Genomic DNA, 27190 nt, shown 5'->3' on the forward strand with positions numbered 1-27190 from the left:
GCCTCATCCTGTGTGCCCACCCACAAAGTACCCAGAGCCTTGTCCACTCTCAACATCCATTGAACCTTGTCTTCCTCCTAAGTGCCCAGACCCTTGGCTCCATAAAATTTTTCAAAGGTCAATCAAGAATTACAAAACACCCATTTTTAATTCATTCTGTAAGTTATTATGCAGCAATGAACCATGAATATACATTACAAAATTTGGAAGTTATACACACACACACACACACACACACACACACACACACACACATATATATATGTTGCTATGTGGCAGATTAAAATGTAAGACTGATACTCTATTATCTGTCTGTGTCTGTCTGTCTGTTTATGATGCTCTGTCTGTCTGTCTGTCTGTGTAAGAATGAGCACATATGTTGTATATGAAGGATTCAGTACACTATGTGATTTAGAAGTTCTTTTAAAAACTCCCCTTTGTGCGGACCACAGCCACCGGTGGTCTCCTCAGCTCTTCCCACAAGAGAAGTGAGAGATTGTGAGTTTTCATGTTTACCACCTAAGCAAGAACATGTTTAGGGCAGGTGTGATTTTAGTTCCTCAAACATCATGATAAGCAGTCTTATTGTTATCATTAGAGGGGAGTCTAAATATATACCCAAATATGTAGCTTGAAATGGCAGTCCTGAAGAAGGTCAGGACAAGGACAAGGCCCATCAGCCTCCCCTGTGAACAGCATATTCAATTTCCTATGGTTAGAGAAAAAAATTAAACCTGGGCAGGAGACATGACCTGTTCCTGGGAACACGGTTGTCAAAGATGAAGCTGAATCCACAGCCAAAGTCCTCAGTAACACTTTCCTTCTTTCAGCACATAGGCAGATTATACCTTGGAAACAGGAATATAAATGGGCCAGTGCATCAAAGAGCATCAATGAGCTGAAGCCCAACACACAGAAAACAAGAGAGTTGTAATAGAGAAAAATGTTGTCTTCAATCAAGGAAACAACTCAGACAACCAGGGAGTTCTTGCTGAAACTGAAAGACAAGAGGGGCCAATGAGTCACAGAACTTTACAGGGATGATGTCCTGGAAAAGGATATTTCCTACTTTGTAGAGTCCCAGTCCAGCCAGTCATGCATGGATTTGCATTTTGGTTGGGAAATTCTTGGACCTGCCCACTGTCAGTCATCTATACTTCCACTGGGCTGGACAACCAGTCCTATAAAAAGGATCTTTGCTGCATGACTGCAGACTCCTGGTACTCAAGTCCTGGACTACTTTGGAGAATCTGGTGAGTGTCATTTGTTGAGTTGGTCTGTCTTTATGGTCTTCTTATGTGCTGGAGTCAGTTTTGAGGGAGTAAATGTGATCAGTCCTGTTGTGATCATGAGATGGTGGGTATCTACTAAGCAACCAAAATTTAGTAATGGTTACAATAGTCCACTGAGATAGTTTTTTTTTTTAATTTGGTAGGTGATTGAACAACATTTTTCTATTTCATATACATTTTTTGTGTCCTTTCTTATCCCTATACCTTAGCAGGTATTAGTAACTGGGATTTACCTGAGCTATCCTCAATTCTGCAACTCAAGACAACTTGCTGGCATGTTGCATATGACAAGGGAGGCAGGAATTGTTTCTGAGATTGGTCAGGCTTCTAGAACTTGAGAATGCCTGTCTTGAAATGCCTTATTTGTTTCATTGGAACAAAATTTTTTTCTGATAGCAAAAAGGCATGAAAAAAGTTTATTTCCTAAATCTTGTGCCACAGATTGGTGATAGGAAAGGGAAATGCCAGCTTGTTCTAAAGCATGAATAGGGGAATATGTGCATGCCTGGAGAGAGAAATGGCTCTGATGTTTCATGTCTCCAGGAGTCTTCTCTGTGTGGATCATCCCTGAACACTCTCATGTAATGTCTTTCAGATCCTGAGACTTCAGCACGATGTCTTACCAACAACAACAGTGCAAGCAGCCCTGCCAGCCTCCTCCTGTGTGTCCACCCCCTAAGTGCCCAGAGCCTTGTCCTCCCCCAAAGTGCCCAGAGCCTTGTCCTCCCCCAAAGTGCCCTGAGCCATGCCCCCCTCAGCCATGCCAGCAGAAATGTCCTCCTGTGCAACTTCCTCCATCCTGCCAGCAGAAGTGCCCACCCAAGAGCAAGTGACTGCTTCTGCTGTCACCAGGAGCAAGAGAGGAGAAGGAAATCTGTCTCTGAGGCTTCCCTAGAAACACTCCCATCTTCCCTTCAAAGTCTCTCATTGATGCAGAAGAATCTTCTCTACCCTCCACCCTCCATTGTCTGTGTTGACCGCTGATAGGGAAGGTCTTCCCTGAGGTTGTTCTGCTTCTGCTGTCAAGGGGCTGCTGAGGATGATCTCCACACTGGTTCAGTGCCCCTGTTAATCAGATTGAAGAGCAGCAGCTTTTTCCTGGGGCACTCAGAGGATGTTTTCCAAAACTTTCAGTCAACTTGTTTAGGTTGTTGCCACTCTGCTTTCATATCCTGAATAAAGTACAATTTTCTTGATCATATTTGTATGTTCTTTTTCTCTAAAACTCACTCCCTGTTGTTCTCCTGTTCCTATATTTTTATTTTTTGATCTCCATGTCATTCTGCTGTAATCAGGTTTTGACTGAATTTTGGGTCCTAGAAAGATTACTTGGTGTTTGTTTGCTTGAGAGACACATTATTTCATTCTGCATAACGACAATTGCTCCTTTAGAACATGTTAACTCAATACGATGAGGTAATATCCAGATATGCATGTGCCTTGTAGGACAAATTTTCTCCCTATATTCCTACGTATTTTGCTCTCACTATTTCTCTTCATCTGACTTTATAGTTACACATCTACATCAACCTGTCCTTGTTATATTTTTTCCTTCAAAATTTGTAATATCCATGCCAACCTTGTAATATCCATGCCAACCAATTCAAGAGTGTATATATTTTTCTTAGCATGATGATATGGAGTTTCATTTATTTGTCTGAATTGGACATGATATTATTGTTCTTTGTGATTGATTATTATTCCAGTACACATAGGTGCCATATTTTCTTAAACCATTCTTTCCTTGGTGATCAGATAGACAAATTATTTAATTTGCATGTTAGGAGTAGTTGTGAACTCTATATGGATATGCAGGCTTCTCTATTGTATGCTCTCTTTGACTTCTTTTCATATGAACCCAAGTGATGTCTCTGAATCATATGACAGTTCTGCTTTAGTGTTACTTCTTTGGAGGAAACCCCACACTGATTTCCATATTTGATGGGTTAATCTACTCTCTCACAGTCTGACAGCTTATGTTCTTTTTCCTCCACTCCTCTGCCAGGAATTGAATTGTTATCATTATTTTGAAGGTACTCTTTCTCACACGGGTAGAATGGTCTTCTGGTGTAGGTTTGCTTTTCAGTTCTCTAGTAGCTACAGATGTTGAACATTTTCTTCTTACTGTTCTTTGTGAAAAATCTTAAGGATGTCAAAGTCTTGCTTTTGGTCATAATTGAACTAAAGCATGCCATTTGATTGGCACATTCAAGGTACCTAATTAGTACCAAGTAAGTGATAGGATTGGAAGCTGCTGATCCACATCATTTCCACTACATTCACTCCCATGCCCATTTCCATCTGCAACATCCCCATCATCATCTACAATACTAGAATCACTATCACAACAAATGAAGATAAGACAGCAGTTAGCACTGCCTCCTCCTCTATTATTGCCACCCTGAGTATTATTACGTCACTATGAGTACCATACACATGTCCATTATCCTTCCATGACCATTTTTTACAACGTCAACAACATCATCCAAAAACAAGTCAAATATTGTTAAATGTACAAATGTGTGAGAAAGGGATTCCAGCCAAAGCATGTGAGGTCTGCATTTACCTCCTGTTGCTTGTTATTTATTCTTCCCTATGTTAATGTAGAACCTAGATTTTTTTAGGGACTTTTTCTTAGTGGCATAGATTATATCATATTAAAATATTAAATTAAATGAAGAAGCAGGAAAAATTAGAACTTCCTGTTCAGGCCTGTCATAAAATTCCTTAGAAGTCAGGGTAAAAATATGCATGTTGAGCTTAGGGTCATCTACCCTGAAAAGGATATAAAAGTAAGAGAATCAAATGTTTAGCTCAATGACATATGACAGCTAGGAAGGACCATTGTGTGTGTATAACATCTGTGCACACATGTGTTCCATGTCTCTGTCTTTAAGGTTCACACCTGGAGAAAGTGTGCTGTGCATCCTGTTCATCTGTGACAACTCTTAATTGAGCTTCTGTGGAAGGAACTCACCTTTGGTGTCTCAGCCTGGAAAGAGATTCAGCTGCTCTGACTCTGGTGCCAGTGATGTCAGAATTAGTAGCCTCTATTTTCAAAATAATGTAATTAGAATATATTATTGTAAAAAGTGAAGGATTTCATCATGGCATTTAAATATAAGCAGATAGATTGTATTCTTCTTTATCTGCTGCCTCAAGACATGAGAGCAAACATGTGATACTTGTCTTTGGAGACTTGCATGTGTCCTTTAATATGATGCCCTCTTTATAATATCATCTTTGTTAATCCTGGAAATGCAAATCAAAACAACTCCGAGATACCACCTTACACCTGTCAGAATGGCTAAGATCAAAAACACTGAAGAGACACCTTATGCTGGAGAGGATATGGAGCTAGGTGAAATCTCCTCCACTGCTGGTGGGAATACAAGCTTGTATAACCACTTTGGAAATCAATATGGCACTTTCTTAGAAAATTGGGGATCAATCTCCCCCAAGATCCAGCTATACCACTCTTGGGCATATACCCAAGGAATGCTCAATCATACCACAAGGGCACTTGCTCAGCTATGTTCATATCAGCATTTTTTGTAATAGCCAGAACCTGGAAACAACCTAGATGCCCTTCAACTGAAGAATGGATAAACAAAATGTGGTACATATACACAATGGAATACTACTCAGCAGAGAAAAACAATGACATCATGAGGTTTGCAGACAAATGGATGGATCTAGAAAAAATCATCCTGAGTGAGGTATCCCAGACTCAGAAAGACAAACATGGTATGTACTCACTCATAGGAGGATACTAGATGTGGAACAAGGATGACTGGACTGCTACTCACAACACTAGGAAGGCTACCTGGAAAACAGGACCCCAAGAAAGACATGGGGATCACCCAATGACGGAGAAATGGATGAGATCTACATGAACAGCCTGGACATGAGTGGGGGTAATGAAGGGTGAGAGTAGAGGGAAAGAGAGCTTGGGGGAGCGGGAGATCCCAGCTGGATCAAGAACAGAGAGGGAGAACAATAAATAGGAGACCATGGTAAATGAAGACCACATGAGAATAGGAAGAAGCAAAGTACTAGAGACACCCACAGAAATCCACAAAGATGCCCCCACAATAGACTGCTGGCAATGGTCGAGAGACAGCCTGAAATGACCTAGTCTGGTGATAGGATAGCCAAACACCCTAATTGTCCTGCTAGAAACCCCATCAAATGACTGAGGGAACTGGATGCAGAGATCCATGGCCAGGACCCAGGTGGAGCTCTGGGAGTCCAATTGGTGAGTAAGAGGAGGGTTTATATGAGCAAGAATTGTTAAGACCAAGGTTGGATAAAGCACAGAGACAAATAGCCAAACGAATGGAAACACATGAACTATGAACCAATGGCTGAGGAGCCCCCAACTGGATCAGGCCCTCTGAATAGGTGAGACAGTTGATTGGCTTGATCTGTTTGGGAGGCATCCAGGTAGTGGGACCGGGTCCTGTACTCAGTGCATGAGTTGGCTGTTTGAAACCTGGGGCTTATGCAGGGTCGCTTGGCTCAGCCTGGGAGGAGGGCACTAGACCTGCCTGGACTGAGTCTACCAGGTTGATCTCAACCCTTGGGGGAGTCTTTGCCCTGGAGGAGATGGGAATGGGGGGTGGACTAGGGGGAAGGCGGGAGGGGGGGAGAACAAGGGAATCTGTGATTGATATGTAGAATTAAATTATATTGTAAAATAAAATAATAAAAAAAATAAAAAAAAGAAAATGCATCCATAGAACTGGGCTTTGGCAAGCCTGTAGGATATTTTCATAATTAATGATTGATGGGGGAGGGCCCAGTTCATTGTGGGTGGTGTTATCCCTGGCTGGTGGTACTAGGTTCTTTGAGAAACACGGATGAGCAATCCACGGAGAGAAAGTCATTAAGCAGCACTGCTCTATGGCCTCTGCATCAGCTCCTGCCTCTAGGTTCCTAACATGTTTGAGTTCCAGTCCTGATGTCCTTTGATGATGAACAGCGGTGTAGAACTCAATCCTAATAAACTCTTTCCTCCCCCTCCCCCCAAAAAAGAAAATTTTATCCAATGCATTTCAATGATATTCACTCACTGGCTTACCCACAACTGTCATCTACCCACTGTGCCTTTCCTTCTCTTGCCACCCAACTTTGATTTCTTTTTATTTGCTTGTCCTTGTCTCCTTGACTTCCAGTTTATGTAGTCCAGCTATTCTAGACAGTGGGGCCTACCCTAGAGAGTGGACAGCATAGCAAGTATCACATCATTGAAGAAAACTGACATTCCTTCTCTCAGAACCTATCAAGTGCTAATAACTCCTCAGCTAGTGGTGGTATTTCATACTTCCATTCTCTTGTGTGATGACTTTTGGTCTGATTTGAGCTTCACTTACTTATGCCTGCTGTTTCAATAGTTATGAATTCAAATGTTTAACAGCTTGAATATGTGAAGAAAGCAGTTTCTATCTCTAGATCTTATAATCTTTCTGCCAACTCCTCTGTGAGGGTAATGCTGAGCAAATGAATAATTTCTTACTCACAGCACCATTTATCAGTAGCAGGTCCTTTTATTAATAATCTTCTGCAAGAAGAAGCTTCTCAGATGATGAATGAGAGATATATTGATATAAGTATAACAATAAGTCTCATGGAGTTATTTGTTTGTCCATTTAGCAGAAAAATAGTGTTAATTGTATTATCCCCCAGGGCCTATGTTCTATCTAGCTATAGATTCTCTCATTTTACCAGTGTTAGATATGCACTTTGTCTTATAGAGAAGGGCCTTAAATCAAACAGAAAGTTGTTGGTTGCTCCCATACACTTGTGCCATTATCATACCAGTGGGTATATCTTGCCAAGGCAGTCATTGTTGTAGCTTGCAGTGTTCAGAACTGGGTGAGGATGGTGAGTACTTTTCTCTTAACCAGTGTACATAGCACCTTCTAATACCATGAGGGCTGGTCAATAGGAATGAAGTGTCCAGGTGAGTACCTCCTAGATTTCTCCATGTTCTCTGACTTAAGCATTGATGTTTCCAGAAATGGGGTCTTACCATGTTGTTCTGGAAGACTGACAAGTTACAGGCAGTAGTCTGTAAGGGAATGGAGTCATTCTCTGGGACATCACTAGCTAGCAACTAAAAACTGGTCAGCTACTACTGCTATTGAAGATTATATTTGTTAATATGAGGCATCTACTTGTGGAACTGTAACCCTTCTAGTTGTAAGTTAACTGCATATTATATATGTATATATTTTAGTCAGGTTTTAGAGTAGTAGATTTCCATATGGTTTTTCCAAAAGGTCTTTAACATTAATCATCCCTTTTTAGATGCCCTGCTCTACCATGCCCTCCCATGTCCCATGACAATGTAAGGCTTTGCATTGTTTCTCTTTAACCCTTTGTACTCTTCTGAGTTGGCTATATTCAGAAGAAGAACCTCACATTAGCTGACTCTGTCTTATACTGGCATCCCAGATCAGTAGTCAATTTTGTAATTTGGCATGACTGAGTCCAGACATTGCCTAAGATGATGATTTAGGTGTGATATGCAAATATGGAGAGTAGTAAGTCTCCTACTCACCTAGCTCTATGGTATGTGTACTAACTTTTATGAGCCATCCACTGGTGGTACATTTCATGGTATCTGGCCTCAGGTCTAGAACTGATGTCTCTTTCCCTTCAGTGACATGGACAATGGCATTCTCTGCCAAACACTTCCTTACTGTCTGAAGAATTGACAGTCACAGGAAGCTGACATACTTCATTGAGGTTGATTCAGTACCTATGTGCATCTCAGAGCAGAACTGGAGCTAGTAATGGCTTTGCTTTATCTTCCTCATTCTATTCTTCCATCTCTAATTATAAAGCAACTTGAAGGACCAAAGATAATATTTTTCTCTTCTCTGAACTCTTTGTTCTCACTTTTAGTAGGTTTTAGATTCTTACATTCTTTTGTGTTTTGTTTTATATCATAGATAACTTCCTGTGACATCAAAAGTGATTACAGTGACAACAGTTACGGTCATCACAGAGAGAGATCACTATTTTATAACTTAAAATTCAGACTATCCTTTTTGATGATAATGGTTTCTTCAAGTACCATCCTTCCGTCCTTTTAAAAAAATATGTTTTCTCACAGAAAATATGAAAAAAAGCATGGTTTTCTAGGCTAATGACACAAAATGGTGACATATAACTGTATCTGAGAGTTTTCCTGTGTCCTGCTTGGCTGGTGCTCAGGACAAATCTCTCTCACTTGCAGGTCACCCAGCAGCTCAGACCCAAATAAACACACACAGGCTCATATTATTTTTAAACTATGGCTATGGCAGACTTCTTGTTATCTAGTTCTTATATCTTAAATTAACCCCTTTCTATAACTCTATACTTTGCCACATAAGGCATGTGGCTTACCAGTACTTTTACATCTTGCTTCTCATGCTGTCAGCTGTCAGCATCTCCTCTGTTCTGTCCTTTTTCTTCCTCTCTATATGTCTGAATTTTCAGCCTGTCTCTAAGCTGCCTTGCCATAGAACAAACAGCTTTATTTATCAAATATTCAGAGCAACACATTTTCACAGCATACGGAAAGACATTCCCCCATCCTGTAAGGCTAGTCAGGAAGTCTATAGGAGGAGTTGGAGTGGGGAATAGTTTTGATATTTCATAACCTTAAGATTCTTTCTCTGTGGGAAATTATTTCTTGTGAGAACTGTCCCATTGTGTCTTTTAGATCCTGAGATTTCAAGCAAATGTGTTACCAATAGCAGCAGTGCAAGAAACCCTGCCAGTCTCCTCCTGTGTGCCCAACCACAAAGTGCCAAGGGCCTTGTCAACTCTCAAAGTATCTGGCTTTGTCTTCTTCCAAAGTGCCCAGAACCTTGGTTTCCCTCAAAGTGTTCAAAAGTCAATCAAGAATTACAAAACACCCAATTTTTAATTTATTCTGTCAGTTTTTATGTAGCAATGAATCAATAATATATATTAAAAATTAGGAAATGATATATGTAGTTATGTGGCAGATAAAAATGTAAGACTGATGCTCTTTCTGTCTGTCTTTGTCTGCCTGTCTGTCTGTGTGCATGTTTAAGAATGAGCACATGTGTATATATGAAGGATTCAGAACACTATGGGTTTTGGAAGGTCTTGTAGAAACTCTTCTTGGTGTGTACTACACCTACATGTGGTCTCCACAGCTCTTCTCACAAGAGAATTATGAGGGATTATGAGTCTTCTTAGTAACCACCTAAGAAAGAACCTGCTTAGTGAAGGTATGATTTTAGTTCCTTAACCATCATGATAAGCAGTCTTATGGTCATCATCAGAGTGGAGTCTAAACATATACCACCAGTATGTCATTTGAGATTGTAGTCTTAAAGAGGCCCAGGATAAAGCCCAAGCCCATCATACTCCCCCATGAACAGCTTATTCCATTTCCTATGGTTACAGAAAAGAATTCACATAGGAGGGAGATATAACCTCTTTCTGGGAACAGGCTTGTCAAAGATGAATCTGAATCCACAGCTGATGTCCCTAGTAACATTTTCCTTCTTTCAGCACACAGGCAGATTATACCTTGGAAACAGGAATATAAATGGGCCAATGCATCAAAGAACATCAATGAGCTGAAGCCTAACACACAGAACACAGAGAGTTGTAATAGAGAAAAGAAATAATGTCTTCAATCAAGGAAACAACGCAGACAACCAGGGAGTTCTTACTGAAACTGAAAAGACAAGAGGGCCTAATGAGTCACAGAACTTTACAGGGATGATGTCCTGGAAAAGGGTATTTCCTACTTTGTAGAGTCCCAGTCCAGCCAGTCATGCATGGATTTGCATTTTGGTTGGGAAATTCTTGGACTTGCCCACTGTTAGTCATCTGTACTTCCACTGGGCTGGACAACCAGTCCTATAAAAAGGACCTTTGCTGCATGACTGCAGACTCCTGGTACTCAAGTCCTGGACTTCTTTGGAGAACCTGGTGAGTGTCGTTTGTTGAGTTGATCTGTCTTTATGGTCTTCTTATGTGCTGGAGTCAGTTTTGAGAGAGTAAGTCCTGTTTGATGAGTCCTGTTGTGATCAAGGGATGCCAGGTATGTACTTTGCAGCCAGAAATTTAGCAATGGACAGACTAGTCCACTGTGACAGGTGGCTATTCCTTTTATTTGGTAGGTGAATGAACTGAGTATTTTTGTTTCACATGCATCTTTTGTTGTCCTTTTTAAAGCCCTAAACCTTAGCAGGTATTAGAACCTGGGATTTTCCTGAGCAGTTCCCAATTCTGCAACTCAAGACAACTTGCAGGGATGTCACAAGTGACAAGAGGGGCAGGAATTGGTTCTGAGATTGGTCAGGGTTCTAGAACTTGAGAATGCCTGTCTTGAAAATGTTTAGTGTGAAATCAGCCTTATTTGTTTCATTGGAACAAAATTTTTTTCTGATAGTAAAAAGGTATGAAAAAAGTTTATTTCCTAAAGCTTGTGCCACAGATTGGTGATAGGAAAGGGAAATGCCAGCTTGTTCTAAAGCATGAATAGGGCAATATGCACATGCATGTAGAGAGAAATGGCTCTGATGTTTCATGTCTCCAGGAGTCTTCTCTGTGTGGATCATCCCTGAACACTCTCATGTAATGTCTTTCAGATCCTGAGACTTCAGCACGATGTCTTACCAACAACAACAGTGCAAGCAGCCCTGCCAGCCTCCTCCTGTGTGCCCACCTCCACAGTGCCCAGAGCCTTGTCCTCCCCCAAAGTGCCCAGAGCCTTGTCCTCCCCCAAAGTGCCCTGAGCCATGCCTCCCTCAGCCATGCCAGCAAAAATGTCCTCCTGTGCAACCTCCTCCAGCCTGCCAGCAGAAGTGCCCACCCAAGAGCAAGTGACTGCTTCAGCTGTCACCAGGAGCAAGAAAGGAGAAGGAAATCTGTCTCTGAGGCTTCTGTAGAAACACTCCCATCTTCCCTTCAAAGTCTCTCATGGATGCAGAAGAATCTTTTCCACCCTCCATTGTCTGTGTTGGTTCCTCATAAGGAAAGGGTTCAATGTGATTCTTCAGCTTCTGCAGTCAAGGGGCTGCTGAGAATGATCCTTCCACACTGGCTCTGTGCAGCTGCGACTCAGAGTGAAGAGTAGCAGCTTTCGCCTCTGGGCTCTGAGAGGATGTTTTCCAAAACTGACAGTAACCTTGGTTAAGTTGTTGCCACTCTGCTTTCATCTTCTGAATAAAGTATAATTCTTGATCATATTTGTTTGTTCTTTTTTCTCTAAAACTCACTGTATTTCCCTTCTGTTATTCTCCTCTTCCTATATTTTTATTCTTTGATCTCCAGGTCATTCTGCAGTAATCAGATTTTGACTGAATTATGGGTCCTAGAAAGATTACTTGGTGTTTGTTTGCTTGAGAGACACATTATTTCATTCTGCATAACTACAATCTCTCCTTTAGCACATGTTAACTCAAGAAGATGAGGTGATATTCAGATATGCATGTGCCTTTTAGGACAAATTTTCTCCCTACATCCCTATGTATTTTGCTCTTACTTTTCTCCTTCATCTGACCTACATTAACCTATCCTTGCTATATTTTCCTCCTTCAAGATCTGCAATATCCATGGCAACCTTGTATTTAAGAGTCTATATATTTTTCTTATCATGATGATATGCAGTTTCATTTATTTGCCTGAAGTGGACATGATATCATTGTTCTTTATGACTGATTACTATTCCAGTACACATAGGTGCCACTGTTTTTTAACCCATTTATTCACTGGTGAGCAGATATCATAGATTATTTAATTTGCATATTAGGAATAGTTGTGAACTCTAGATGGACATGCAGGCATCTCTACTGTATGCTGTGTTTGACTTCTTTTCATATGAACCCAAGTGATGCTGCTGAATCATATGACAGTTCTGCTTCAGTAGTATTTATTTGGGGGAAATCCCACACTGATTTCCATATTTGATGGGTTAATCTACTCTCTCACAGTCTGACAGTTTGTGTTCTTTTTCCTCTACTACTCTTCCAGGAATGGAATTGTTGTTATTATTTTGATGGTTCTCTTCTTACATAGATAGAATGGTCTTCTGGTATAAGTTTGCTTTCCAGTTCTCTAATGGCTACAGGTGTTAAACATTTTCCTGTTACTGTTACTTGTGCAAACTCTGAAGTATGCCAAAGTCTTACTGTGGTCATAATTGAATTAATGTATGCCATTTGATTGTCACATTCAAGGCACCTAATTAGTATCAAGTAAGTGATAGGACTGGAAGCTGCTGATCCACATCATTTCCACTACACTCCCTACCATCCCCACTTCCATCTGCAACATTCCCATCATCATCACCAATACTAGAATCACTATCACAATAACTAAAAGATATGACCCCAGCTAGCACTGCCTATCTCTGCTATTATTGGTACCCTCATTATTATTATGTCACCATGAGTATCATACACATGTACATCACCCTTTCTATGACCATTATTTATAGCATCAACAATATCATCAAAAAACAATTCAAATATTGTAAAATGTACAAATGTGTGAGAAAGGAATTGCAGCCAAAGAATGATCAGCCTGCATTTAACCTCCTGTTTCTTGTTATTGATTCTTCTATATATGTTAATGTAGAACCTAGATTTTTTCAGGGACTTTTTCTTAATGGCATAGATTACACCATATTAAAATATTAAATTAAATGAAGAACCAGAAAAAAACTAGAACTTCTTCTTCAGGTCTGTCATAAAATCCTTAGAAGTCAGGGTAAAAATATGCATGTTGAGCTTAGGGTCATCTACCCTGAAAAGACTATAAAAGTAAGAGAATCAAATGTTTAGATCAATGGTATATGACAGCTAGGAAGGACCATTGTGTGCGTATAACATCTGTGCACACATGTGTTCCATGTCTCTGGTCTTGAAGGTTCACACTTGGAGAAAGTGTGCTGTGCATCCTGTTCATCTGTGGCTGTTCTTCATGGAGCTTCTGTAGAAGGAATTCACCTTTGGTGTCTCAGCCTGGAAAGAGATTCAGCTGCTCTGACTCTGGTGCCAGTACTGTCAGAATTAGTAGCCTCTATTTTTAAAATAATGTAATTAGAATATATTATTGTTAAAAGTGAAGTATTTCATCATGACATTTAAATATATACAGATAGATTGTATTCTCCTTTATCTACTGCCTCAACACAGAAAAGCAAACATGTCTTACTTATCTTTGGAGAACTTTTTGTGTCCTTTAATATCATGCCTCTTTAAAGTATCATTGTTATTAATTCTTTGAAAATTTTATCCAATGAATTTCAATGATATTCTCTCACTTGTCATCCAACACCTGTGCCTTTCCTTCTCTTGCCACCCAACTTTGTTTTCTTTTTATTTGCTTGTCTTTGTCTCCATCACTTCCAGTTTGTATAGTCCAGCTATTCTAGACAGTGGGGCCTACCCTGGAGCGTGGAACACATAGCAAGTGTCTCATCATTGAAGAAAACTGACATTCCTTCTCTCAGAACCTATCAACTGCCAATAGGTTCTCAGCTAGTGGTGGGGTTTCATATTTCCCTTCTCTTGTATATGAGCTTTGGTCTGGTTTGATCTTTCACATTACTTATGCCTGCTGTTCCAATAGTTATGAGTGCAAATGTTTAACAGCCTGGTTATGTGGGGGGGGGGTGAGAAAGGAGGACAACAGAATCCATGGCTGATATGTAAAATTAAATGAAATTATAAAATAAAATAATAAAAATAAAATAATAATAATAATAATAATAATAATAATAATAATAAAGAGATTGAATGGAAAGAAAAAAATCAAAAAAACAAAAAACAAAAAAAGAAAACATTTCCTATTTCTAGTTCTTATAATCTTTCTGCCATCTCCTCTGTGAGGGTAATCCTGAGCAAATCATAATTTCCTTCTCACACCACCATTTATCAGCTGTGGGTCCCTTTATTAATAATCTTCTGCAAGAAGAAGCTTCAGATGAGGAATGAGAGATATATTGATATGAGTATAACAAGTTACGTGGAATTATCTGTTTATTTGTCCATTTAGCAGAACAACAGTGTTAATTGTATTATCCCCCAGTGCATATTTCCTATCTAGCTATAGATTCTCTCACCTTACCAGTGCTAGATATGTACTTTGTCTTATAGAGAAGGACCTTAAATCTAAATAGAAAGTGGTTGGTTGCTGCCATACATTTGTGCCACTGTCATACCAGTGGGTATATCTTGCCAAAGCAGTCATTGTTGTAGCTTGCAGTGTTCAGAACTGGATGAGGATGGTAAATACTTTTCTCCTTCACCAGTGCACATGATACCTTCCAATACCATGAGGGCTGGTCAATAGGAATGAGTTGAAGAGGTGAGTACCTCCTAGTTTTCTCCGTATTCTCTGACTTCAGCATTGATGTCCACAGAAATAGGGTCTTACCATGTTGTGCTGGAGAATTGACAAGTTACAGGTGGTAGTCTGTAAGAGTGGAGTCATTTTCTGGGATATCACCTGCTAGCAACTAAAAATTGGTAATCTATTACTGCAACTGAAATTTACATTTGTTAATATGAGGCATCTACTTGTGGTATTATACCCCTTCTAGTTGTAAGGTAACTGCATATTATATATGTATATATTTTAGTAAGGTTTTAGAGTAGTAGATTTCCATATGGCTTTTTCAAAAAGTCTTTAACATTAATCATCTCTTTTTATATGCCCTAATCTATCATGCCCTCCTATGTCCCATGACAATGTAAGGCTTTGCATTGTTTTCTTTAATGCTTTGTACTCTTCTGAGTTGGCTATATTCAGAAAAAGAACCTCACGTTAACTGACTCTGTGTTATAATGACATCCCAGATCAGTAGGCAATTTTGTAATTTGGCATGACTGAGTCCAGACATTGCCTAAGATGATGATTTAGGTGTGATATGCAAATATGGAGAGTAGTAAGTCTCCTACTCACCTAGCTCTATGCTATGTGTACTAACTTTTATGAGCCATCCACTGGTGGTACATTTCATGGTACCTGGCCTCAGGTCTAGAACTGATGACTCTTCCCCTTCAGTGACATGGACAATGGCATTTTCTGCCAAACCCTTCCTTACTGTCTCAAGTTTTGACAGTCATAGGAAGCTGACATGCTTCACTGAACTTGATTCATTATCTGTGTGCTTCTTTGAGCAAAGCTGGAACTAGTAATGGCTTTGCTTTATCTTCCTCATTCTATTCTTCCATCTCTAATTATAAAGCAACATAAGGGACCAAAGATAATATTTTTTTCTTCTCTGAAGTCTTTGTTCTCCCTTTAGTGGATTCTGGATTCTTGCATTCTTCTGTGTTTTGTTTTAAATCATAGATAACTTCCTGTGACATCAAAAGTGATTACAGTGACAACAGTTACTGTCACCTCTGAGACAGCTCAGTGTTTTAGAACTTAAACTTTGGACTTCCCTTCTTGAATATGATGTTTTATGCAAGAACTATCTTTCTGTCCTTTGAAAGAAAGATGTTTTCTCACAGAAAATATGAAAAAAGTATGGTTTTTCTAGGTTAATGAACCAAAATGGTGACATATAAGTGTAGCTGAAAGCTTTCCTGTGTCCAGCATGGACCCCAGTCAGGACAAATCTCTATTACTGGCTATTCCCGCAACCGCTTTTACCCAAATAAACACACAAAGGCTAATGTTATTTTTAAGCTATGGCCATGGCAGGCTTCTTTTGATCTAGTTCTTATATCTTAAATCAACCCATTTCTATAAATCTATACTTTGCCACATGTCTGTGGCTAACTGGTACTTTTACATCTTGTTTTTCATGGTGGGAGCTGGAAGCATATCCTCTTCTCTGACCTTCTCCTTTCTATCTATCTGTTTGGATTTTCTGTCTGTCTCTAAGCTGCCATGCCATAGACCAAACAGCTTTATTTATCAACTAATCAGAGCAACATATTTTCACAGCATACAGAAAGACATTCCCCATTCATGTAAGGGAAGTCAGGAAGTCTTCAGTTGGATTGAGGAATAGTTTTGATATTTTATAACCATAAGATTCTTTCTCTGTGGAGAATTACCTCTTTTGAGAGTTGTCCCACTGTGTCTTTTAGATCCTGAGATTTCAGCACAATGTGTTACCAATAGCAGCAGTGCAAGCAGCCCTGCCAGTCTCCTCCTGTGTGCCGACCCACAAAGTGCCAAGAGCCTTGTCAGCTCTCAAAGAGTTCTGGCTTTGTCTTCCTCCAAAGTGCCCAGAGCCTGGGTTTCCCTCAAAGTGTTCAATGTCAATAAAGAATTAAAAACACCCAACTTTCAATTTATTCTGTCAGTTCTTATGTAGTAATGAATCAATAATATACATTAGAAAATTAGGAAATGATATATGTAGTTATGTGGCAGATAAAAATGTAATAAGACTGTCTATCTGTCTTTCTGTCTGTGTCTGTCTGCCTGTCTGTCTGTGTGCATGTTTAAGAATGAGCACATGTGTATATATGAAGGATTCAGAACACTATGGGTTTTGGAAGGTCTCCAAGAAACTCCTGTCGGTGTGAACCACAGCCAGAGGTGGTCTCCACAGCTCTTCCCACAAGAGAATTGTGAGGGATTATGAGTCTTCATGCTAACCACCTAAGAAAGAACATGCTTAGGGCAGGTGTGATTTTTGTTCCTCAACCATCATGATAAGCAGTCTTATGATCATCATCAGAGGTGAGTCTAAACATATACCACTGTATGTCGTTTGAGAATGAAGTCTTGAAGAGGCCCAGGATAAGGCCCAAGCCCATCATCCTCCCCCAAGAAGAGCATATTCTATTTCCCATGGTTACAGAAAAGAATTTAACGTAGGCAGAAGACATAACCTCCACCTTTGAACTGGGTTGTCAAAGATGAAGCTCAATCCACAGCTAAGGTCACCAGTAACACTTTCCTTCTTTCAGCACACAATGCATCAAAGAGCATCAATGAGCTGAAGCCCAACACACAGAACACAGAGAGTTGTAATAGAGAAAAGAAATATTGTCTTCAATCAAGGAAGACAACTCAGACAACCAGGGAGTTCTTGCTGAAACTGAAAAGACAGGGCCCAGTGAGTCACAGAACTTTACAGGGATGATGTCCTGGAAAAGGATATTTCCTACTTTGTAGAGTCCCGTTCCACCCAGTCATGCATGGATTTGCATTTTGGTTGGGAAATTCTTGGACCTGCCCACTGTCAGTCATCTGTACTTCCACTGGGATGGACAACCAGTCCTATAAAAAGGACCTTTGCTGCATGACTGCAGACTCCTGGTACTCAAGTCCTGGACTACTTTGGAGAATCTGGTGAGTGTCATTTGTTGAGTTGGTCTGTCTTTATGGTCTTCTTATATGCTGGAGTCAGTTTTGAGGGAGTAAATGTGATCAGTCCTGTTGTGATCATGAGATGATGGGTATCTACTAAGTAACCAAAATTTAGTAATGGTTACAATAGTCCACTGAGATGGGTTTTTTTTTTTAATTTGGTAGGTGATTGAACAACATTTTTCTATTTTATATACATTTTTTGTGTTCTTTCTTATCCCTATACCTTAGCAGGTATTAGAAACTGGGATTTACCTGAGCTGTCCTCAATTCTGCAACTCAAGACAACTTGCTGGTATGTTACATATGACAAGGGAGGCAGGAATTGTTTCTGAGATTGGTCAGGCTTCTAGAACTTGAGAATGCCTGTCTTGAAGATGTTTAGTGTGAAATCAGCCTTATTTGTTTCATTGGAACAAAATTTTTTCTGATAGCAAAAAGGCATGAAAAAAAGGTTATTTCCTAAATCTTGTGCCACAGATTGGTGATAGGAAAGGGAAATGCCAGCTTGTTCTAAAGCATGAATAGGGGAATATGTGCATGCCTGGAGAGAGAAATGGATCTGATGTTCCATGTCTCCATCAGTCTTCTCTGTGTGGATCATCCCTGAACACTCTCATGTAATGTCTTTCAGATCCTGAGACTTCAGCACGATGTCTTACCAACAACAACAGTGCAAGCAGCCCTGCCAGCCTCCTCCTGTGTGCCCACCTCCACAGTGCCCAGAGCCTTGTCCTCCCCCAAAGTGCCCAGAGCCTTGTCCTCCCCCAAAGTGTCCAGAGCCTTGTCTTCCTCCACAGTGCCCAGAGCCTTGTCCTCCCCCACAGTGCCCAGAGCCTTGTCCTCCCGCTAAGTGCCCAGAACCTTGTCCTCCTCCAAAGTGCCCAGAGCCTTGTCTTCCTCCACAGTGCCCAGAGCCTTGTCCTCCCCCACAGTGCCCAGAGCCTTGTCCTCCCCCAAAGTGCCCTGAGCCCTACCCACCTCAGCCATGCCAGCAGAAATGTCCTCCTGTGCAACCTCCTCCAGCCTGCCAGCAGAAGTGCCCACCCAAGAGCAAGTGACTGCTTCAGCTGTCACCAGGAGCAAGAAAGGAGAAGGAAATCTGTCTCTGACACTTTCACAGAAACACTCCCATTTTCCCTTCAAAGTCTCTCAAGGATGCAGAAGAATCTTCTCCAACTTCCAGCTTCCATGTGTCTATGTTGATTCCTGACAGGGAAGGTGTTCCCTGAGGTTGTTCTGCTTCTGCAGTCAAGGAGCTGCTGAGAATGATCCTTCCACACTGGTTCAGTGTCCCTGTTAATCAGAGTGAAGAGCAGCAGCTTCCATCCTGGGGTCTGAGGATGTTTTCAAAACTGTCAGTCAATTTCGTTGGGTTATTGCCACTCTGCTTTCATATCCTGAATAAAGTACATTTTTCTTGATCATATTTGTATGGTCTTTTTCTCTAAAACTCACTGTATTTCCCTTCTGTTATTCTCCTCTTCCTATATTTTTATTCTTTGATCTCCAGGTCATTCTGCAGTAATCAGATTTTGACTGAATTATGGGTCCTAGAAAGATTACTTGGTGTTTGTTTGCTTGAGAGACACATTATTTCATTCTGCATAACTACAATCTCTCCTTTAGCACATGTTAACTCAAGAAGATGAGGTGATATTCAGATATGCATGTGCCTTTTAGGACAAATTTTCTCCCTACATCCCTATGTATTTTGCTCTTACTTTTCTCCTTCATCTGACCTTATAGTTACACATCTACATTAACCTATCCTTGCTATATTTTCCTCCTTCAAGATCTGCAATATCCATGGCAACCTTGTATTTAAGAGTCTATATATTTTTCTTATCATGATGATATGCAGTTTCATTTATTTGCCTGAAGTGGACATGATATCATTGTTCTTTATGACTGATTACTATTCCAGTACACATAGGTGCCACTGTTTTTTAACCCATTTATTCACTGGTGAGCAGATATCATAGATTGTTTAATTTGCATATTAGGAATAGTTGTGAACTCTAGATGGACATGCAGGCATCTCTACTGTATGCTGTGTTTGACTTCTTTTCATATGAACCCAAGTGATGCTGCTGAATCATATGACAGTTCTGCTTCAGTAGTATTTATTTGGGGGAAATCCCACACTGATTTCCATATTTGATGGGTTAATCTACTCTCTCACAGTCTGACAGTTTGTGTTCTTTTTCCTCTACTACTCTTCCAGGAATTGAATTGTTGTTATTATTTTGATGGTTCTCTTTCTTACATAGATAGAATGGTCTTCTGGTGTAAGTTTGCTTTCCAGTTCTCTAATGGCTACAGGTGTTAAACATTTTCCTGTTACTGTTACTTGTGCAAACTCTGAAGTATGCCAAAGTCTTACTGTGGTCATTATTGAACTAATGTTTGTCATTTGATTGGCACATTCATGCACCTATTTAGTACCAAGTTAGTGATAGGACTGGAAGCTGCTGATCCACATCATTTCCACTACCCTCTCTACCATCCCCACTTCCATTTGCAACATCCCCATCATCATCACCAATACTAGAATCACTATCACAACAACTAAAAGACATGACCCTAGCTAGCACTGCCTATTTCTGCTATTATTCTCACCCTCACTACTGTTACCCCACTAAGAGCACCATATCCAGGGCCATCAACATTCCATGACCATTATCTCTAGCACCAAGAACCTCATCAAAACACCAAGTAAAATATTGTCAAATGTACAAATATGTGGGAAAGTGATTCTAATAAAGAATGTGAGGCCTACATCAGATCTTCTGTTGCTTGTTATTGATTTTTTAAATATAATAATGTAGAATCTTGATTTTGTCAGGTTATTTTTCTTAATGGCATATTATATCATAGTAAAACATTATTTTTTAAATTTAATTTAATTTTATTTTACAATACAATTCAGTTCTACATATCAGTCACGGATTCCCTTGTTCTCCCCCCTCCCATCTCCCTCACCTTCCCCCCAGCCTACCCTCCATTCCCACCTCCTCCAGGGCAAAGCCTACCCTGAGGACTGAGATTAACCTGGTAGACTCAGTCCAGGCAGGTCCAGTCCCCTCCTCCCAGGCAGAGCCAAGTGTCCCTGTATAAGCCCCAGGTTTCAAACAGCCAACTCATGCAATGAGCACAGGACCCTGTCCCACCGCCTGGATGCCTCCCAAACAGATGGCAATGGTCGAAAGACAGCCTGAACTGACCTACTCTGGTGATGGGATGGCCAAACATCCTAATTGTCGTGCTAGAAACCCCATCCAATGACTGAGGGAACTGGATGTAGAGATCCACAGCTAGACCCCGGGTGGAGCTCCGGGAGTCCAATTAGCGAGAAAGAGGAGGGTTTATATGAGCGAGAATTGTTGAGACAAAGGTTGGATAAAGCACAGGGACAAATAGCCAAACAAATGGAAACACATGAACTATGAACCAATGGCTGAGGGGCCCCCAACTGGATCAGGCCCTCTGAATGGGTGAGATAGTAAAACATTAATTTAAATGAAGAACTTCTAAAATATTAAACCTTCCTGTTCAGGCCTGTAATTGATTCATAAAATTCCCTAGAAGTCAGGATAAAAATATGCAGGTTGAACTCAGGGTCCACTACACTGAAAAGAAAATAAAACTAAGAGGATCAAATGTTTAACTCAATGATATATGACAGCTCAGAAGCACCATTGTTTGTGTGTAATATCTGTGCACACTTGTGTTTCATGTCTCTCTTTAAGGTTCACACTTGGAGAAAGTGTGATGTGCATCCTGTTCATCTGTGGCTGCTCTTCATGTGGAAGGAACTCTGACCAACAACTGTCATCTACCCACTGTGCCTTTCCTTCTCTTGCCACCCAACTTTGATTTCTTTTTATTTGCTTGTCCTTGTCTCCATCACTTCCAGTTTGTGTGGTCCAGCTATTCTAGACAGTGGCGCCTACCCTGGAGAGTGGACAACACAGCAAGTGTCTCATCGTTGAAGAAAACTGACATTCCTTCTCCCAGAACCTATCAACTGCTAATAACTCCTCAGCTAGTGGTGGGATTTCATATTTCTCTTCTATTGTATATGAGTTTTGGTCTGGTTTGATCTTTCATATGACTTACGCATACTGTTTCAATAGTTATGAGTTCAAACGTTTAATGGCCTGGTTATGTGAAGAAAGCAGTTTCTATCTCTAGATCTTATAATCTTTCTGCCAACTTCTCTGTGAGTGTAATGCTTTGTAAACAATAGTTTTTTACTCTCAACACCATCTATCAGTTGCAGTCTCTTTGTTAATAATCTACTGCAAAGAGAAGCTGCTTAGATGATGAATGAGAAATATATTGATATAGTGTGACAGTAAGTTATGAGGAATTGCTGTGTTGCTTTGTCCATTTAGCAGAATAATAGTACTAATTGGATTATCTCCAGGGCCTATGCCTGTCTAGCTATAGATTGTGTCCCCTTTACCTGTGCTAGATATGCACTTTTTCTTATAGAGTGGGACCTTAAATCCAAACAGAAAGTGGTTGGTTGCTTCCATATTTGTGCCACTGTCATGCCAGTGGTCCTATCTTGCCAAGGCAGTCGTTGTTGTAGCTTGCAGTGTTCAGAACTGGTTGAGAATGGTAAGTACTTGTCCTCTTCTGCAGTGTACAAAGCACCTTCCAATATCATGAGGACTGATCAATACAAATGAAGTGAACAGGTGAGTACCTCCTAGAGTTCTCCATGTTCTCTGACTTAAGCATTGATTTCTACAGAAAAAGGGCCTTACCTTGAAGTTCTGGAGGGTAGCCAAGTTACAGGCAATAGTCTGTAAGGTAGTGGACTTTGTCTATGGGACCCCACCTGTTAGTAATTAAAAAGAAGTAAGCTGTTACTGCTACTGAGGTTTGCATTTATTAATATGAGGTGGTATTGCACTCCCTCCAGTTGTAAGGTAACTGTGTTAAATCATTATATATAAAAAATATAATACTATATATATATTAGTAAGTAATAATAGATATTAGTAAGTTTTTAGAGTAGTAGGTTTCCACGTGTCTTTTTCAAAGGTCTTTAATGTTAATCATTGCTCTTTACATGACCTGATTTACCCTGCCCTCTGAAGTCCAATGACAGTATAAGTCTTCCCTTTGTATTACTTCCCTTTAACCATTTTCGCCCTTCTGAATAGGCTGTATTTAGAAGAAGAACTTCAAGTTAACTGACTCTGTGTTTTACTGGCATCCCATCTCAGTACCCAATTTTGCAATTTGGAATGTTTGAAGTCAGACATTGCCTAAGATCATTATTTAGGTGTGATATGCAAATATGGAGAGTAGTACATCTCCTACTCACATAGCTCTATGGTATGTGTACTAACTTTTATGAGCCATCCACTGGTGGTACATTTCGTGGTACCTGGCCTCAGGGCTAGAACTGATGACTCTTTCCCTTCAGGGACATGGACAATGGCATTCTCTGCCAAACCCTTCCTTACTGTCAGAAGCACTGACTGTCACAGGAAGCTGACATGCTTCATTGAGGTTGATTCAGTACCTATGTGCTTCCCAGAGCAGAGCTGGAGCTAGTAACGGCTTTGTTTCATCTTCCCCATTCTATTCTTCCATCTTTAATTATAAAACAACTTAAAGCACCAAAGAGAATATTTTTCTCTTTTCTTCTCCCTCTTAGAAGGTTCTACATTTTTGAATTCTTCTGTGTTCTGTTTTATGCTATAGTCAACTTCCTGGACATCACAAGTAATAACAATGGCAGCAGTTACTGTCACTGTTAAAATTGCTCAGTATTTCACAACTTAAACTTCAGGCTTCCTTTTTTTGAAGATGATGTTTTCTGCGAGTACCATCATTCTGTCCTTTGAAAGAAAGAGTTTACTCACAGAAAATGTGATGAAAAAGGATGGTTTTCTAGGTTAATGAACTAAAATGATGGCATGGAAGGGAAGTCAGGAAATTTTGAGCAGTAGTTGGGATAGAGGAATAGGTCTGATATTTCAATATTTTGAAATTATTTCCCTGTGGGAAATCACCTCTTGTGAGGATTGTCACATAATGTCTTTCAGACTCTGAGACCTCAGCACGATGTCTTACCAACAATAACAGTGCAAGCAGCCCTGCCAGCCTCCTCCTGTGTGCCCACCCTCTAAGTGCCCAGAGTCTTGTCCTCCTCCACAGTGCCCAGAGCCTTGTCCACTCTCAAAGTCCCCTGAGCCTTCTCTTCCTACAAAGTGTACAGAGCCTTGGCTCTCTCAAATTGTTCAAATGTCAATAAAGAATTACAAAACACACAAATTTTATTTATTCTTTCAGTTATTATGCAGCAATGATCATTAATATACTTAAGAAAATTGAGAAGTGATACATGTAGCTATGTGGCAGATAAAAATATAAGGCTGATGCTCTGCATATGTGTCTGTCTGTCTGTGTGCATATGTAAGAATGAGCACATGTGTGTATATGGAAGATTCAGTACACCATGTGTTTTGAAAGTTCTCATAGAAACTCCAGTTGGTATGTTCCACACCTACAGGTGCTCTCCAGAGCTCTTTCTACAAGAGAAGTGTGAGATATTGTGAGTCTTCATACTAACCACCTAAGCAAGAGCATGCTTAGGGCAGGTGCAATTTTAGTTCTGCTGTCATGATAAGCATTTTTACGGTTATTATTAGATGGGAGTCTAAATATATACCTTTATTATTTTGTTTGAGATGGCAGTCCTAAAGAGGGTCAGGATAAGTACCAAGTCCTTAACCCTCCCCCATGAACAGCATATTCAATTTCCTATGTTGAAAGATAAGAATTCAACCTAGGCAGGAGACATAACCTGTCCTTCTGAACAGAGTTGCCAAAGATGAAGCTGAATCCACAGCTGAAGTTCCCAGTAACACTTTCCTTCTTTCAGCACATAGGCAGATTATACCTTGAAAACAGGAATATAAATGAGCCAATGCATCAAAGAACATCAATGAGCTGAATCAGAAGAAACAGGACAGAAGAGAGTTGTAATAGAGAAAAGATATATTGTCTTCAATCAAGAAAGACAACTCAAACAACTAGGGAGGTCTTACTGAAACTGAAAAGACAGGAGGGCCCTCTGAGTAACAGCACTGTATAGTGCCGATGTCCAGGAACAGGATATTTCCTACTTTGGTGATTTCCTTTTAGCCAGTCAAGCATGAATTTACATTTTGGTTGGGAAATTCTCAGACCTACCCATAGTTAGTCCACTGTACTTTTATTGGGACCAGGCAGCCAGTCCTACAAAGAGGTCTTGTACTGCAGAATCCTTGTACTCAAGTCCTGGACTATTTTGGAGAACCTGGTGAGTGTCATTTGTTGATTTGGTCTGTCTTTATGGTCTTCTTATGTGCTGTAGTCAGTTTTGAGGGAGTAAGTCTGATGAGTCCTGTTGTGATCACGGGATGACAGGTATCTACCTAGCAGCCAGAAAGTTAGCAGTGGATACACTAGTCCACTCTGATAGATGGCTCTTCCTTTTATTTGTTAGTTGATTGAACAGAGCATTTTTCTCTTTCATATGCATCTTTTGGTATCAATTTTCATAGCCCTATACCTCATCAGGTATTAGAACCTAAGGTTTTCCTGAGCTTTCCTCTACTCTGTATCTCCAGACAACCTGCTGGGATGCCACAAGTGACAAGGGAGGCAGGAATTTGTTCTGAGATGGTTCAGGCTTCTAGAACTTGAGACTGCCTGTCTTGAAGATGTTTCTGTATGAAAAGAGCCTTATTTGTTATATTGGAACAAAATATTTTCTCCTGGCAATAAGGCCTAAAACAAAGGTGATTTCCCAGGGCTACTACCACAGATTGCTGACAGCGCTGGGTAATGCCATGATGTCCTAAAACTGGAGTTGGGGAATATATGCATGCATGGAGTTATATGGATCTGATGTTCTATGCCTCTATCAGTTTTCCCTGTCAATCATCCCTGAACACTCTCATGTAATGTCTTTCAGATCCTGAGACTTCAGCACGATGTCTTACCAACAACAACAGTGCAAGCATCCCTGTCAGCCTCCTCCTGTGTGCCCACCTCCACAGTGCCCAGAGCCTTGTCCTCCCCCACAGTGCCCAGAGCCTTGTCCTCCCCCAAAGTGTCCAGAGCCTTGTCCTCCTCCACAGTGTCCAGAGCCTTGTCCTCCCCCAAAGTGCCCTGAGACCTGCCCCCTTCAGCCATGCCAGCAGAAATTTCCTCCCGTGCAACACCTTCCATCCTGCCAGCAAACGTGTCCACCCAAGAGCAAGTGAGTGCTTCTACAGTCACCATGACCAGGAGAAGAGAAGGGAATCCATCTCAACTACTTTCATAGCAACAACTCTATCTTCCATTCAAAGTTCATCATGGATGCAAAAGAATCTTCTCTACCCTTCACCCTCTTTGTGCCTGTTAATACCTCTAAAATGGAGGACATTTCCATGAGGCTGTCTTCTTGCTGTTCAAGGGGAATGGTCCTTCCTCCGTGGTTCAGTATCTCAGTGTTCAGAGAGAAGACATTAGATGTACCTTCAGTGCTCTCAGAGTATGATTTCCAAACCCCTCTGTCCCTTTAGTAGGATAATTGTCACTGTTGTTTCATTTCCTAAATAAATTACAATCTCAGCAATGGTATTCATGTGTTCTTGCTTCTGAAACATGTCAACCTGTAGCATTTGTGTTTTGACTGAATTTTGGATCATAACAATGATTACTTAGTGTTTGATTGCTTGAGTATCATATTATTTCCTTCTACATAACTACAATCTCCTTTTAGCAACGCTAACCTAAGAAGATAACGGATTCTTCAGTTATGCATGTACTTATTGGATCATATGTTTTACCTACACCCCACATATTTTGTTCTCCCTTGTCCCCTTACCCTGCCCTAATAGTTACATATGTACATTAACATAGCCTTATTAATTTATTCCTATTTTGTATTTAAAACAACATATCTATTTTTTCTTTTAGAATGTTTTTATCTTTCTTAACAAGATGATATGATATGATAACACTTATATCAATTTGCATGAATAGGGCACTATATCATTGTTCTTTATAACTAAATATTACTCTGGTATGTGTGTGTGTCATATTTTCTTAATCCAGTCATCTATTGATGAGCACCCATCCTTGTTATTTAGCTTGCGTATTATGAGTTGTGGTGTAACAAAGATAGACATACAGATATCTCTAAGGTATGTTCTATTTGACCTCTGTTTATACAAACCCAAGAGTTTTCACTCAATCTTATGTTTGTTCTGCTTTTATTGTTGTTTGTTAGGAGAAAACTCCATACTGACCTTCATACTGGACCAATTAATCTACTCTCATGGACAGTGTGTTTGAGTTCTTTTCCTTCTTGATATCCTTGATAGGGATTGCTATTATTTTGTTGGTATTCATTTGTACCTTGGAGCAGTGGGATTCAACTCTCTTTGGCTTGAATTTTTCTGAAAATAGGGATGCTGGCTATGTTTTATCTTTTATGTTAGACATTGAAACTCTCACATATGTCAATGATTTATTTTTTGCCAACAATGGAATAAATGCATGTCATTTTA

General features: G+C 40.2%; 4 protein-coding genes across 4 annotated transcripts; all 4 read left to right on the forward strand.

The window, feature by feature from the left end:
* The first annotated feature begins 1906 nt into the window (after positions 1–1906).
* LOC131912618 (small proline-rich protein 2G) lies at positions 1907–2125 on the forward strand. The gene has a single exon (XM_059264933.1). It carries the CDS (start codon positions 1907–1909, stop codon positions 2123–2125), a length of 219 nt encoding a protein of 72 aa, XP_059120916.1.
* An 8815-nt stretch (positions 2126–10940) lies between these two features.
* Positions 10941–11159, forward strand: LOC131912616 (small proline-rich protein 2G-like). The gene has a single exon (XM_059264929.1). The coding sequence runs from the start codon at positions 10941–10943 to the stop codon at positions 11157–11159; it is 219 nt and encodes a 72-aa protein (XP_059120912.1).
* A 7112-nt stretch (positions 11160–18271) lies between these two features.
* On the forward strand, positions 18272–18679 carry LOC131912542 (small proline-rich protein 2E). The gene is made up of 2 exons (XM_059264842.1): positions 18272–18405; positions 18595–18679. Exons 1-2 carry the CDS (start codon positions 18272–18274, stop codon positions 18677–18679), a joined length of 219 nt encoding a protein of 72 aa, XP_059120825.1.
* Positions 18680–25624: 6945 nt separating this feature from the next.
* Positions 25625–25897, forward strand: LOC131913753 (small proline-rich protein 2H-like). The gene has a single exon (XM_059266539.1). It carries the CDS (start codon positions 25625–25627, stop codon positions 25895–25897), a length of 273 nt encoding a protein of 90 aa, XP_059122522.1.
* Positions 25898–27190: the final 1293 nt, after the last annotated feature.

The sequence above is a fragment of the Peromyscus eremicus genome, chromosome 6, assembly GCF_949786415.1.
Source record: "Peromyscus eremicus chromosome 6, PerEre_H2_v1, whole genome shotgun sequence".
NCBI lineage: Eukaryota > Metazoa > Chordata > Mammalia > Rodentia > Cricetidae > Peromyscus > Peromyscus eremicus.

Bases quoted from the DNA above. Each gene is read 5' to 3' on its own strand.
- LOC131912618 (XM_059264933.1), top strand. From the start codon at position 1,907: ATGTCTTACCAACAACAACAGTGCAAGCAGCCCTGCCAGCCTCCTCCT.
- LOC131913753 (XM_059266539.1), top strand. From the start codon at position 25,625: ATGTCTTACCAACAACAACAGTGCAAGCATCCCTGTCAGCCTCCTCCT.
- LOC131912542 (XM_059264842.1), top strand. From the start codon at position 18,272: ATGTCTTACCAACAACAACAGTGCAAGCAGCCCTGCCAGCCTCCTCCT. The intron at 18,406-18,594 runs TCTTCCTCCACA...CCCTGAGCCCTA, and splicing joins CCAAAGTGTCCAGAGCCTTG to CCCACCTCAGCCATGCCAGC.
- LOC131912616 (XM_059264929.1), top strand. From the start codon at position 10,941: ATGTCTTACCAACAACAACAGTGCAAGCAGCCCTGCCAGCCTCCTCCT.